The following is a 12,716-nucleotide window of genomic DNA, read 5'->3' on the forward strand; positions in this document are numbered from 1 at the left end:
TGTAAGTATGATAACTGCTTCTCTTTTAAATGTTACAATGGGTAGCTATGAACTAGAGTCCTGGAGTCTGATTTCATGTTTTGAATCTATTTAGCTGTATGGCCCTGGGCAAGTCTTTTACATCAGTGTTCCAAACCTTGCAAAATGAAGGAACTGGACTAGGCAACAATTCTCTAGCTATCACTTATGCTCTATACGCTTCTGAAATATTCTTAGAAAAAGTCTCAGATATGATAGCAGGTACCAAAGGAGGCAGGCATACGTAGACCAGGATCCAGAAATAAGTTATTTACTGCAATATGATATTAAATTTAGCTCTGAAATTTCTGGCAGCTGAGAAATAATATAAAATTCTTGTTGTCTGACCAGAGAGAGAGTGGCACTTCTTTACATATTTATTTGGCATTGTTGGAGGAGGTCATCCAGAGGACATGGTGACTAGTTGACCAGTAAGTGAACTGAGCAATGGATGGCTCCTCATCTCCCCCACTCCCCACCACATCTTTGCAATGTACCATGTACTTTTCACCCACCATCCCCAAAGTGGGAGCCCTTGTCCAGAGGTAGCCTTGAGAGAGCAATGTGGTGTTGAGACCATCTGGACTGAAGATGTGGCTGGACCAGTTAAGGCCTCTCTATAAGCTTTTAAGTTTCCGGCAGGTAGGTGTGGAGATTCACTCACCTTGTGGTCACCCAAGACAAGCCTGGTTGGTAAGTTCTCTTGCTTATGAATTCTGCCACCAATCAATTTGGAGTGGTCTCCTTCTTTCTTTGGTCTCTTCTTGCCCTTTCTGCACAGGGGCCAGTTTCAGATTTCACCAGGGAAGCTCCTGACTTTGTGAACCAACAGATTTATTCATATATTTTATTACAAAAGGAGTGCTAACACGATTTAACTTTAAAAAAAAAAAAAAAAGCAAATATTCACTTATGATCCCTCTATCTCGACAAACACAAATATTTTCCCTCTAGTCTTTACCAACATAAAAACAATTCAATCATTACCACAGAAAATCTCTGCTTTTCTTGCCCCAAGAAGATACATCCTTTATTTATTCCATGCTGCTGTAGTGCTTGTACAAATTATTTTAAGGGCTGTTATTTTAAGGGTCTGCTTAGTGTCATTTAGGTAGCTAGGAAATTCCTTGACCATTGGGTGTTTAGTGGGTTTCCAATTTTTCATTACTGTCTAGAACATTCAATTAGTATTGTAGGGCTTTACTTTCTTTCTTTCTTTTCTTTTTTTTTAGGGTAACTCTCATTATTTTGTTGTAGCCATGTGTTCTGAGAAACAAACTCACTCAGAAGGACAGTGCAGATAGTGGAGTACAGTTTATTACACCAGCGGGCCCAAGGCAGAGTCTTCTCTCAGCCTAGGACCCCGACCAGTTTTTGTGAAAAACTTATATACCCTAAGTGTTCATGCTCAAACCCACCTCCCCAAATTCTCTGAAACTAGTCTGAACAAAGGAAAAGAAAGATACAATCAAAGTTAACCCATGATTTGTATGCCTTAAACCTACGTAGTTAACAGTGGACAATTATCAATAGGCCTGTGATCATACCTTAATAAGCATAATAGAATTTATGATTCTATTTGGTTACACAGATAATTAGGTATTCGTTTAGGTGACGGAGAGTCTAGGTACGAGCCCTGGGGCTCTTCCATGGAGGTGGGCAGTCTGGTTTTCCAGTTGGTTTGTCGTTTCCATAGGTACTGGGTATATAGCTCAAAGTCCACAGTCAGGCCCAAGATGGAGTCCTGCTTTCAAGATGGAGCCTGTTCTGTCTGTTTCCTCCTTTGATATGAATTCCCTAAAATGAGAAAATCAGGTCAAAATACATGGATGAAATTCTTTTCTAAACCTTGACCCTTTGCTTCCCTTAGAAATTATTCTGCCTTGACTCTCTTGGGCACCACCACAAGCTAAGCTCAATTTACTAGGCAATCTTAAGGAACAATCCTATTCAACTCTAAATGGCTCTGGATGGGTCTGCTGTGAGGCAGCCTAATTTATCCAGGCACAAAGCTTTTAGTATTTCAATGTATATAGTATGGTTAAGCAGAGATAGGATGGAATGTCTTATTGAATAGGGAATAAACAGTGTCTGGGCAGGTGGCATGGAGGGGGCTGCTTCAATGCGTGGCACTCCTCTTATATCCTGGAAGTTGTTAAAGGGAGGTAAGTTCATTGTCCTTGCGAAGATGTCCCCAGAAACAGAGCTGGAATCCTTCTGGACTGAGGTCGCTGGGCTTAGTTTTTCCACTATTCACGGCTGTCAGAGTTTAACTGGAGCGAAGGAGAGTTTCCTTCTTTCCTGGACCTCAAAAGCTCAGTCTCTTAAGTGCTTCGCTTCTCATCCCCAAGTGTTTCCAGAGAAGACAGCCTGAGGGAAGGAAGTGGTGCTAATTAAATCCTCCCTCTGTTTTCCAGGCACTGGAGCTTTTCACAGATGTCTGTTGTTAGGCTCCGGTTCACACAGCATGGCAAATACAGAAGCAGGCTTTCCTTTCCCAAAGGCACAAATCTTCCTTCACAGGTTACAAGGAACTCTAGAAACACACTTCCTTCCAAAAGCCTCTGTAAGAGGTGGCAGACCTGCAAAAATAGAGCATGCAACTGCCAGGGAGGCTACAGTGCCTCCGTACTCTCGCTCTCACGCGCGCGCGCACACACACACACACACACACACACACACTAAAATTCTCCTGCTTCTCCGTGCGTCTCCTTGTATTTCTCACAGGCCAATAACTTGAAACACTTATCTGAAAACTCAGCGAAGCCCTTCATGTTGTAAGACAGCGTGCATCATGGCAGGCTTGTTGACCTCGAGTGTGGTTGGGAGTCCTGAGTGGGAGTCCAGGTGCTTTCTCTACTCTCCAAGTGTGCCCTGGGATGCATGCGTGCATGTGTGTATGCTTTCTAAGGTGCTTCTGTCATGCCCAACTCTCTGCAACCCTATGGACTCTATGCACCGCCAGGCTTCTCTGTCCATGGGATTCTCCAGGCAAGAATACTGGAGTGAGTTGACGTTTCCTTCTTCAGGGGATCTTCCCGACCCAGGGATCAAATCAGTGTCTCTTATGTCTCCTGCATAGGCAGGCAGGTTCTTTACCACTAGCACCACCTGAGCACTGGATGGGGTGGGGGTGGGGGAGTGGCATCCCACTAACTCTGGGATCCTCAGAGAGATGGAAACAAATCCATCATTCTAGGGTTGCTGGGAGAATCAGAGGAAATAATCTGTAATGTGATCAGCAGAGGGCTTTTTGCTTGTGAGTCTCTGACCAGCCATGTGTTCCCTCCACTCAAGCCCCTCAGGGTGACTGTATATGTCTGCATTTGCCTGAGACAATGCTATCATCCTAGCATAAGTATTAATAGCACTTTTTTCGCTCAGAAGTATCCAGGGTTAGGTAATAAATTATATGCTGGTACTATTTTACCGCCCTTGACTACTCTAATTATTCCCAGTTCAATAATGTAAATTTGTTGTGGGTAGGCGCTGCTTCTCACTTTCTGTTGTTTTACAAGGAGGAAGGAAATGGAATTTGTGGGAGGGAGCCCTAAGACTAAGATGGCATTCCCAGTCCCATGGTGACACTGGGCATGAGAACCTCCTATGTCATAGCATTGGGCATGTGTGCACAGCATGTGTGGCCTTAGCTTGAGAAAGGCCACTTGATTGAGGATACCTTTTGCTAGGCTAGCATGTAGCTTCTGTTTTGTTTTGCTTTGTGATACTTCTTTTAACTTACAACATATTAGTGAATCTACTGTGTTTCTATTTATGTTAACTCAGAGGTAGTCATTGTAAGCATCCAGAAACTTATGAAAACAGAAAATAAAAATCATCTGTAACTCTATCATCCAGAGACAATCATTGTCTTTTTTCAATTGAGGTCTACTTGATATACAATATTATATACATTTCAGGTGTACAATATAGTGATCCACAATTTTTTAAAGGTTACCCCGGTTATAGTTATAAAATATCAGCTATATTTCCTGTGCTGTACAATATGTCCTCATAGCTTCTTTATGTTATACATAGTAGTTGAAAGTGAAAGTCACTCAGTCTTGTCCAATTCTTTGTGACCCCTTGGACTATACAGTCCATGGAATTCTCCAGGCTAGAATACTGGAGTGAGTAGCCTTTCCCTTCTCCAGGAGATCATCCCAACCCAGGGATCGAACCCAGGTCTCCTGCACTGCAGGTGGATTCTTTACCAGCTGAGCCACAAGGGAAGCCCAAGAATACTGAAGTAGATAGCCTATCCCTTCTCCAGCAGATCTTCCCAACCCAGGAATTGAACTGGTGTCTCCTGCATTGCAGGTAGATTCTTTACCAACTGAGCTACCAGGGAAGCCCATACATAGTAGTTGATACCTCTTAATTCCTTACCCCTATCAGGTCCTTTCCCCTTTCCCTCTCCCCATTGGTAACCACTAGATTTTCAGAGGTGATCATTGTTAATATTTTATTTCACTTCTTTCCAGATATTTTTTCTAACTTCTGTCCTACCATACATGTAAATACGTATGCAAGTTCAGGTATTATGTCTTCTTCCCTTCCTTCTTGCCTCCTTCATTCCCTCCCATCCTCCCTTCCTTCCTTCTTTCTGAATTATTGTAACAAATTTGAATAACATTTTTCATAATATTTTATAACTTATTTTTCCCATTAGCATTACATTTTGGACATCATTCTGTAGTAAAAATATATTCTCACATTTTTGATGATCAAATTGTATTTGTGCAGTATAACTTGTCTTAGCCAAATATTTGCTGATGGATACTTAGTTTCACTGTATATATTTTTAGTATTAGACACAATGTTGTGTGAGTGTCTAATGTTGCTATTACATACAATATTTTGCTGTTAGACATGAAGTTATGTATTTTTTTGCTATTAGACACAATGTTGTAATGCATGTCCTTCTATATTTACATCTTTAGGCATTTGTCTAAATTATTTCTTTAGGATACATTTTTAATTTTTTAATTTATTTTTTACTTAAAATTTTTCTTTTTGAAGTATAGTTGATGTACAATGTTATATGTAGCAGGTGTACAATGTAGTGATTCACAATTTTTAAAGATTATATTTCATCTATAGCTATTATAGAATATTGGTCATTGTTGGGAGCTGTTCTGGAACTACTGCCGGATGACAAAGTCACGGCACCACTCGAGAAGAAACTGCGCAGTGGTTTCTCTTCAGGATCGGAACCTTCACTCCTTTCTGTTTCTATGCTTCTGTTGTGGCTAGCTGTGTTTCTTTCTTTGTTGGCAGGATTTGAAGGGGCTTCTGTAGTGAGTTCACCAGAGCCCAGGGAAAAGAAAAATGATCCTCTGTCCCAAAGAAATATTCCCAAAATGATTAAGCCTACTGAGGCCCCTGGCTGATGGGTCCCTAACACTCAGCCAGGGAATATGGCCATGTTCATTTGGAAAACAAGCCCTAAGCCTATTGTGACCTAGCCTCATGAGGAGATTATTATTGATAACTGGAAAACTTGGGTCATGTGTCAGGGAAAATTACAGAAACCAAGCCAATTGCCTTTTCTCATAAAGATTGGGATGCTAGAGATGTTTGTGCCCCTTAGAATCTAAGCGTAAATGGAAAGAAATATGTGAATTGTATTGTAAATGGTTTCTAGGTAAACTGCAGAAGACTTGTCCCTGCCAGAAACAGTCTTGTGTTATGTGGGTAGATGGTAAACAGACCACCACTGACAATGGCTGTACTATGAGAAACTCTTGACCTTAGATGCTGCTATAGTGCTTATTCACTGAAGCGAGACGCTGTATTCACTGAAGTAGCCGACTGTATGGAATAAGCAGATGGAACAGTATGATTCACGACATTGTAGACCATGTTTTAGTAGAATAAGAATAGGTTTCGCGGTAAACATGTAACCAAAGTGTGACAAAGGACCAGGAAAAACAACCTTCAACACATCTTAGAATCAGGGGATGTTGATCTAAATGGAAAAATATTACGAGAGTCATTACGAAGAAAAACATGTGCTATGTAAGTAGAAACTAAAAGCAATAAAGAGAGATTATCTTTGAATCTTCAAGAGACTCTGTGTGATTCTTTCCTCTTGCCGACACCGTTCATCCCTTGGGTACTCCTGGACCCGCTGGAGCAGGACTCTGGCAGGTCATATTCCCTGTGTTGTACAATATGTCCTTGAGGATACATTTTTAGAATTGCAATCTTTCAGTTAAAAAAAGGCACTCAGTTCTAAGTGCTTCTGTGCCCTATTAATAAGAAGTACATAAGAAAGTGCATTATCATTGCTTTTAACTCCTAAATAAGCTCACAGGCTGGTAGACTTTCAAGAAAAAACACTACAAAAACTTGAAGAGAAATTGTCTAGTGATAATAATTTCATATTGTTCTTTCCTTGTTCACCTTCTGGTTCCATGGAATTAAAGATGGGGAAAATGGAACTGCTTGTAGCTTCTTTTTTTCTGTCCAGAGAGTCTCTGCTGCTGTTCCCTGGTAAATGTTCCCTAATGATCATAGAGTCTGTGTTACTGAACTCCGTCCATCAGTGCGTCTGTTCAGTTAATGTGAGCTAAGTTTGTCAGTTTCAGGAGTGTTGGTCGTTCAGCATGGGCTTTTTTGCCATAGTTAAGACACAGGTGACTTTTTTTTTTCCTGAGAATTTTGTTTCTTTGTTTTAGGCTAAAGAAATGTCAAGAATTGGGAGCTTCGAGGAATTCCAGCCTGTGTCTCTGAAGCAAGAGGGAGATGACCAACCTTCTGAGACGGATCAGCTGTCCGTGGAGGAGAGGGAGCCAGACACAGAGGTTCCAGTGCCAAAGCAGATTTCAAGGCTGCCAAGTGTGACTGAATCAGCTCTCTACCCCAATCCCTATCACAAGCCTTATCTCTCACGGAAGTACTTCGTCACTCGGGTAAAATCATAAAACCATTAGTGTTCTTAAATACTGCATAAGACTTCTCTTTAAAATCCTAATATTCTTCCATATACCACATTTTATCAACTGTTTTCACATTTGTTATCTCATGTAATAGCTACAATAACTGTGAAGTAGGCATCTTTGTCTCAATGTTACAGGTGAAGGATCTGAATTTCAGAGAAGTTATAGGTCTATTTTGACCACCAGAGAAGCAGGTCCTCCAGCTCCTATGGGTCTTTGTCTCCTCAGTTTTGTATTCCTGCTAAACCTGACCTCAATAAGTTAATGCTCCATGAAATGAAAACCAGACTTGCTAGAAGAATATAAAGCTGGGAGCCCAGAGGGAGTATTTGCTCTATGTTAGGAAAAGACATGAGTGATGGAATAGAAAGCATTGCTGAGAATACCTGAACCTCAAGGGTACAACGGCATGTTGGTAGTACAGTGTAGGGGCAGGCACTTCATTCAAAATATAGAGTTGCCGTCTGGAACTCAGCTTCTTCCCTGTGCATCAAAGCTGGGGAGTAAATAGATGGGTGCATAATGAGGGTGGGGTTTATATATCCAAATGTTAAAAATATTTCAGACTTCTCACATTTGGATCAAATAGAAACATCCTTGGTTTCTAGTACCTACCTCTGTTTTGAATTCTCCTTCCTGTTTATAGATCTGCTTTACCAATCCTTTAACTTTCTTGTCAACACACTAGCAGTGAGCTCATAGGCTATAAACAATTGGAGGCTAAACTGCAGATTGTACACTGTGGCAGCAGAGACCACCTGAATTTTCACGTGTACATGGAACATCTCTTTCCTGACTTTTTTTTCAACTCAACCTCCTAAGTAAGTGGTGGCTAAGAGTTTGAGGCTATTTATAATGTTTTAATTAATGAACTTGGATTTCCTAGCTTTTAAAGTAAATCTTTGGTTAAGATAAAGTTGTAACTAAAGAGACTCAGAGTGTGTGTGTGTGTGTGTGTGTGTGTGTGTATGTTTTTAAACATATATCCACATTACCTATATTCAGTGAGTCTTAGCTATATCCAGTGACTCATGTGTGCAAAGTGCTGGCATGTTCCTTATAATGTGTGTGTTTGTGTGTTTTTGCATATGTAAAGCAAATGGCTTATTTTCCAAAGCATGTTAACTTTTTTAAATATGCAAAGTTTAGTGGTAAGATATATCTGGGATAAAAATCAAAGCATCCTTTAAAATGTCCATTTTTTTGATACTGATGATGTATCTATCAGGCTTAGATGAGAGAAGAACAGTGATGAATGGTATGGAATAAGAGATATATCATTGGAAGCTGGTACAATTAAGAGAGGTGCCTGAGAAATCCATGCAAAGCTTTGTCTTTGCATCTGTTGATGGGTCTGGAGGTGCTATACATCAACCAACTGGCCATTGTGTAGTAGAACTAGGGAACAGGGGAAACTACATGGACAAATTAGAATTCCTTTTGACCCAGCAGCACTCACCACAGAAAAATGGAACCTGTGTTGGTCTCCCACCAAGTTTGCACTTGAAGATGTGAGTCATTTTCAGAAAAAGCCAGTGTTCTCCACCGAGTGAGCTGCACACTTACTCAGTTCAGGGAAGGAGGATCTGAGGGAGGAAGTCTGATTGTAACAAAAGAAGCTATAGGTCCAGGGGCTTCCCCCACCCCCTTTCATGCCATCAAGTAAACAAGAGATCAGCAGCTCTGAACAATGGGGTCTGATTGGCCTGCCCTGATCTTCAGCAAGAACACGACTGATGTTTCATTTCTGCCTTTCAAGTCTGACACAAATGTCTGCTGTGGCCAACACTAATTTGGAAACAGACAAGAAAGGGAATTCTAGAAAATGTAGTTACAGCTTAGCTAAATTGACACAGATCTGTGGTTTACAAGGATTCTGTAAATTCTTGTAAAGTTACAACAGAGCTTTTATTTACTTATTTACATGATGCTTTTATTTGTGTGGCTCTGTGTAGCTTATAAGAGACCGTCCCCTGGAGCAGCACTGTGAGGTAGGCAGAGAAAGGCTTATCGGTCTTGTTTTAGGAGTAAATGCATTGAAGCTTCAGAGGAGTTAAGTAACTAAGTCATATGATATTAGTGTAAGAGCTGTAGCTGGACTCTGTATCTTCTAAGTCTGGTGGTCTTTCTACCATAAAGTACAATTGAACTTAGAATGTTTTAGTAAAGGTTTTCTATTACTGACTCTGATTCATGTGAAGAACATCTTTTCCACCAGGTGTATAGAAAACAACTTTAAGTTTTCGAGAGCTTGGGAAGGAAAACCTTCTTCTAATTTTGTCAGTGAGTCTAAAGTAGACGCGAAGACTCTTTAGGAGGTAACTGTGAGGACTACATTCCCAAGTCAGTCAGCATTCACTTTCCTTCAGACTAAGAGACAAAATATGAAGAGGCTTTTTTTTTCTTTTTTTTTTTTTTTTAGCACATGAGTATAATGAATGTGCTTTAATGCATTCTAGGATAATGAAAATTAGATTGTTGGTTCAACTGAAACAATGATAAATATTAGTTTGAATAAATAAAGGAATGATCCGGTTTTACTACCTTGTAAACCACAGATCTGCTGATGTGGTGGTAGGTGAGGAAATGGGAGGAGATGTGTGTGTGTGGTGTATATGTATATATAAATTTCTTCTCTTCAAAGTATGGATAAAATGTCAGTTTTATCTGAGAGTTAAAATAAGCTACTTTTTAAAGTGTTCTTAGTACAGTGTAAGATACATCTATTAACATTTCATAAACAGCATCTCTTGCTATTCTAAATACTTTCTTCCTCTTTTTTTTTTTGATTAATTTGGCATTCACATTTCTGTAAGTGGTAATAAGGAATGGTATTAAGATGCCTATGACCTCACCATGACCTCTAAAGTAAGATATAAATGTAAACATATAGGGTCTGTAGCAGCAAAGAGATTTAAATGAAGGAAGCTAACTCATTTTCTCAAGGGATAATTAAATCAGACCAGGACTGTGAATGACTCAGACGTATGAAACATTCATCACATCACAAGGTATTACTTCTTGGAGCTGAAAAGAGATCTAGTCCAGTGATGATCTGGTGCAGTGCTTCTCAGCTTTATCATGCAAACAGATTACCTGTAAAGCTTGTTAGAATATTGTCTGATTCAGTAGGTCTGGGATGAGGCCTTAGATTCTGCATTTATATGCACTCTATGGAAATACTCTTGCTTTCTGTCCACAGATCACACTTTGAACACCAAGTTGTTAGTCAACACTCTCGTTTTTAGTGGCAACTAAGTTCCAGAGAGGGGCAGTGGCTCACCTGAAGTCCTAACACTTAGTGTACACTGACTTGCCCAAGAAGCTAATAAGTACCAAAGTTGGGTTTAGAGTTGATGTTTCCCAATTCCCATTCATAGTTCTTGATCCCATGAAGTGATTTAAAAGAAATCAGTTTATTACAGTGTAAGAATTTTAAGGCTATGCTGCAAATGCAGAGGAGTAGTAAGACTGAGTAGAAAAATTTCTTGGCTTTGCATTTTATTATAAGGTTTTAAAGTAATTTCACTGGAGGTGGTTTATAATTCCACAGCTCAAAATTAACAAAAATAAATAAATATGCTTTTATACATTTTGGTGAATATCCTTTCTTACTTTTTTCTTACATGTACATTTTATTGTGCAAAACATAGGTTTACATCTGCTGTGTGTGCTCAGTTGTGTCCGACTCTTTGCAGCCCCATGGAGTGTAGCCTACCAGGCTCCTTTGTCCTGGGGATTCTCTAGGCAAGAATACTGGCATGGGTAGTCATTCCCTTCTCGAGGGGACCTTCCCAACCCAGGGATTGGACCCGGGTTGCCTGTATTGCAGGCAAATCCTTTACTGTTTGAGCCACCAGAGGAGTATCATGGAAATGTAGTGTAATTTATCTAAGTTTTGCTGTATATTTAGGCTGTTTCTTGTTCACATCTTTTAACTTGGAAGGGAAAGTTATTCCTTGGCTCACTGAGGCAGATGGACTCAGTTTCTTAGCTGCCAGGTGTGGACACCTAATGTTATAATAAGAGGGAGGATCAATTATATGAGTTTCAAGTTGGGTACGGAAATATAAGACAATTTAGGACAAACCAGAGTCATTTTTATCATCATAACATTGTGGATTAAATCACATCTCTGAATATCTGGTCATAAACAAGTTAATCTGGTCCCTTAAACCTCTTATGTTCTTTCATGGGTCACTCTGTGTTGTTGCTTTCTTTCCTCAGTCTTCCAGACAAGTGTTTATTTACTGCAACTTCGCCCTTCCGATATGGCTTAGTGACATTCTTGCTTCGAGCCAGGAAGGGCCTCAGAGAATATCTAATCCTACCCCTAGAACACACAAAGCTGATGTGATTTCTCTTCTTTGGCAACTTAGGGGCATGGCAGGCCTGGAACCCAGGATTCCTGGTACTTTGTGCTACCTATTCACTGCCTCTGACCTTGGACAATGAATGAGGAGTCACATAATGAGGGTCTGAACCAGCTGCTATCAGTCTGCTTGGATAACCTTTTCCTCCTATTTTTGTTCATTTGCTATTATTGCTTAGACATGTCTAAAAATGGCCTACTGCCTTCTCTCAACAAAAGTACCCCTCAAGGCTAATAACTTGAGGTATATTATGATAATCACTTTAGTTGTGGAGAGTGATATTCAAAAGCAACTTCTTATGAAAGGAACAATACTTGATCTGCATGGAGAAAGATATATTTAAACTCCCTGTAGGACTCTATATTTGCAGATACCTTATCAGAAAGTTGAAAGCGATTAGAGAAGGGGAATTATCTCTAAATTTATACTTGAGAATGTAAATTACATACAAACTAATGGGACTAAAACTATTTGATCTTTTAATATTTAATTAATGGTTCCCCGTGGCCTTTTTATAGCCTGTGTTCTATTGTGAGGAACGAGACTTTAATAAGCAGGTTTGGGACTTCCCATTGTGTGGCAAGATGTCATTGCCTTCATGACACTAATTTGGCTTCCATACTCTCTCCTTTTCCCTCTTCTCTTACTATAGGCTTCCCCGTGTCTTGCTCTTGTACTGGGAACAACTAAATATATTAGTTGTATTGTTATTGTCTGTGTGAGCTTCCTTCTGTGGCTTAGAAATTATATATCTCACTGGGCAGAAGGTTTCTGGGTTCCCCTCCTTACACTGAAATGCTTTGCAGATGGTAATAAAAGTTGATGTTTCTATCTGAGCATAGATCCTTAACAATTATGAGATAAGAAGCATTTCTTTCATTTGCCTAGGCTTTACGAATCAGGTCCAATTCAGAACTGGTTTTTGTACCTTATGAATTTACCACAAAGCAAACCCTTTCTGAGGACGATGACTCCAGCGAGAGAGAGCCGACTGTCTAAGTCCCTAGGAGCACTCTTTTCTACTCTGTCTTTTCTTCTCACTGTCTGGCTAAAGTGTCCATTATGAGGGAAAATATTAATAGCAGACATGAATATTGTTTGTGTGACATTTGGCTCCCAGGCTAGTCTAGCTCAAGGAAATGCAAGGAGACAAATGCATATGTCTTTTATATGTATGGCTGAGTCACTCTGCTGTGTACCTGAAACTATCGCAACATTGTTAATCAGCTCTACTCCAGTATAAAATAAGTTCAACAACAACAAATACTTATGTCCTTGAACTTTCCTCAGTACATTTGTTTTGACTGAAGCTATTTAGGGCTAGACATCAGAGAAGTTATTGCTCATTATGTCATGTAGTGACTTAAAAATAAGGATCCCC

At 39.9% G+C, this 12,716-nt stretch overlaps 1 protein-coding gene across 2 annotated transcripts in view; it reads left to right on the plus strand.

Annotated features, from left to right (window-relative positions):
• The window catches only part of TPRG1 (tumor protein p63 regulated 1), a 309,619-nt gene that overhangs the window by 188,659 nt on the left and 108,244 nt on the right, over positions 1 to 12,716 (plus strand). For both annotated transcript variants that reach the window (XM_081536803.1, XM_081536810.1), the window contains one exon: positions 6,702 to 6,935. In XM_081536803.1, coding sequence (XP_081392929.1) covers positions 6,711 to 6,935 — 225 coding nt within the window. In that variant the 5' untranslated portion in view covers positions 6,702 to 6,710. The remainder of the gene's footprint in view (positions 1 to 6,701; positions 6,936 to 12,716) is intronic.

The sequence above is a fragment of the Giraffa tippelskirchi genome, chromosome 2 (assembly GCF_054371585.1).
Source record: "Giraffa tippelskirchi isolate mGirTip1 chromosome 2, T2T-mGirTip1v1.2.pri, whole genome shotgun sequence".
Lineage (NCBI taxonomy): Eukaryota > Metazoa > Chordata > Mammalia > Artiodactyla > Giraffidae > Giraffa > Giraffa tippelskirchi.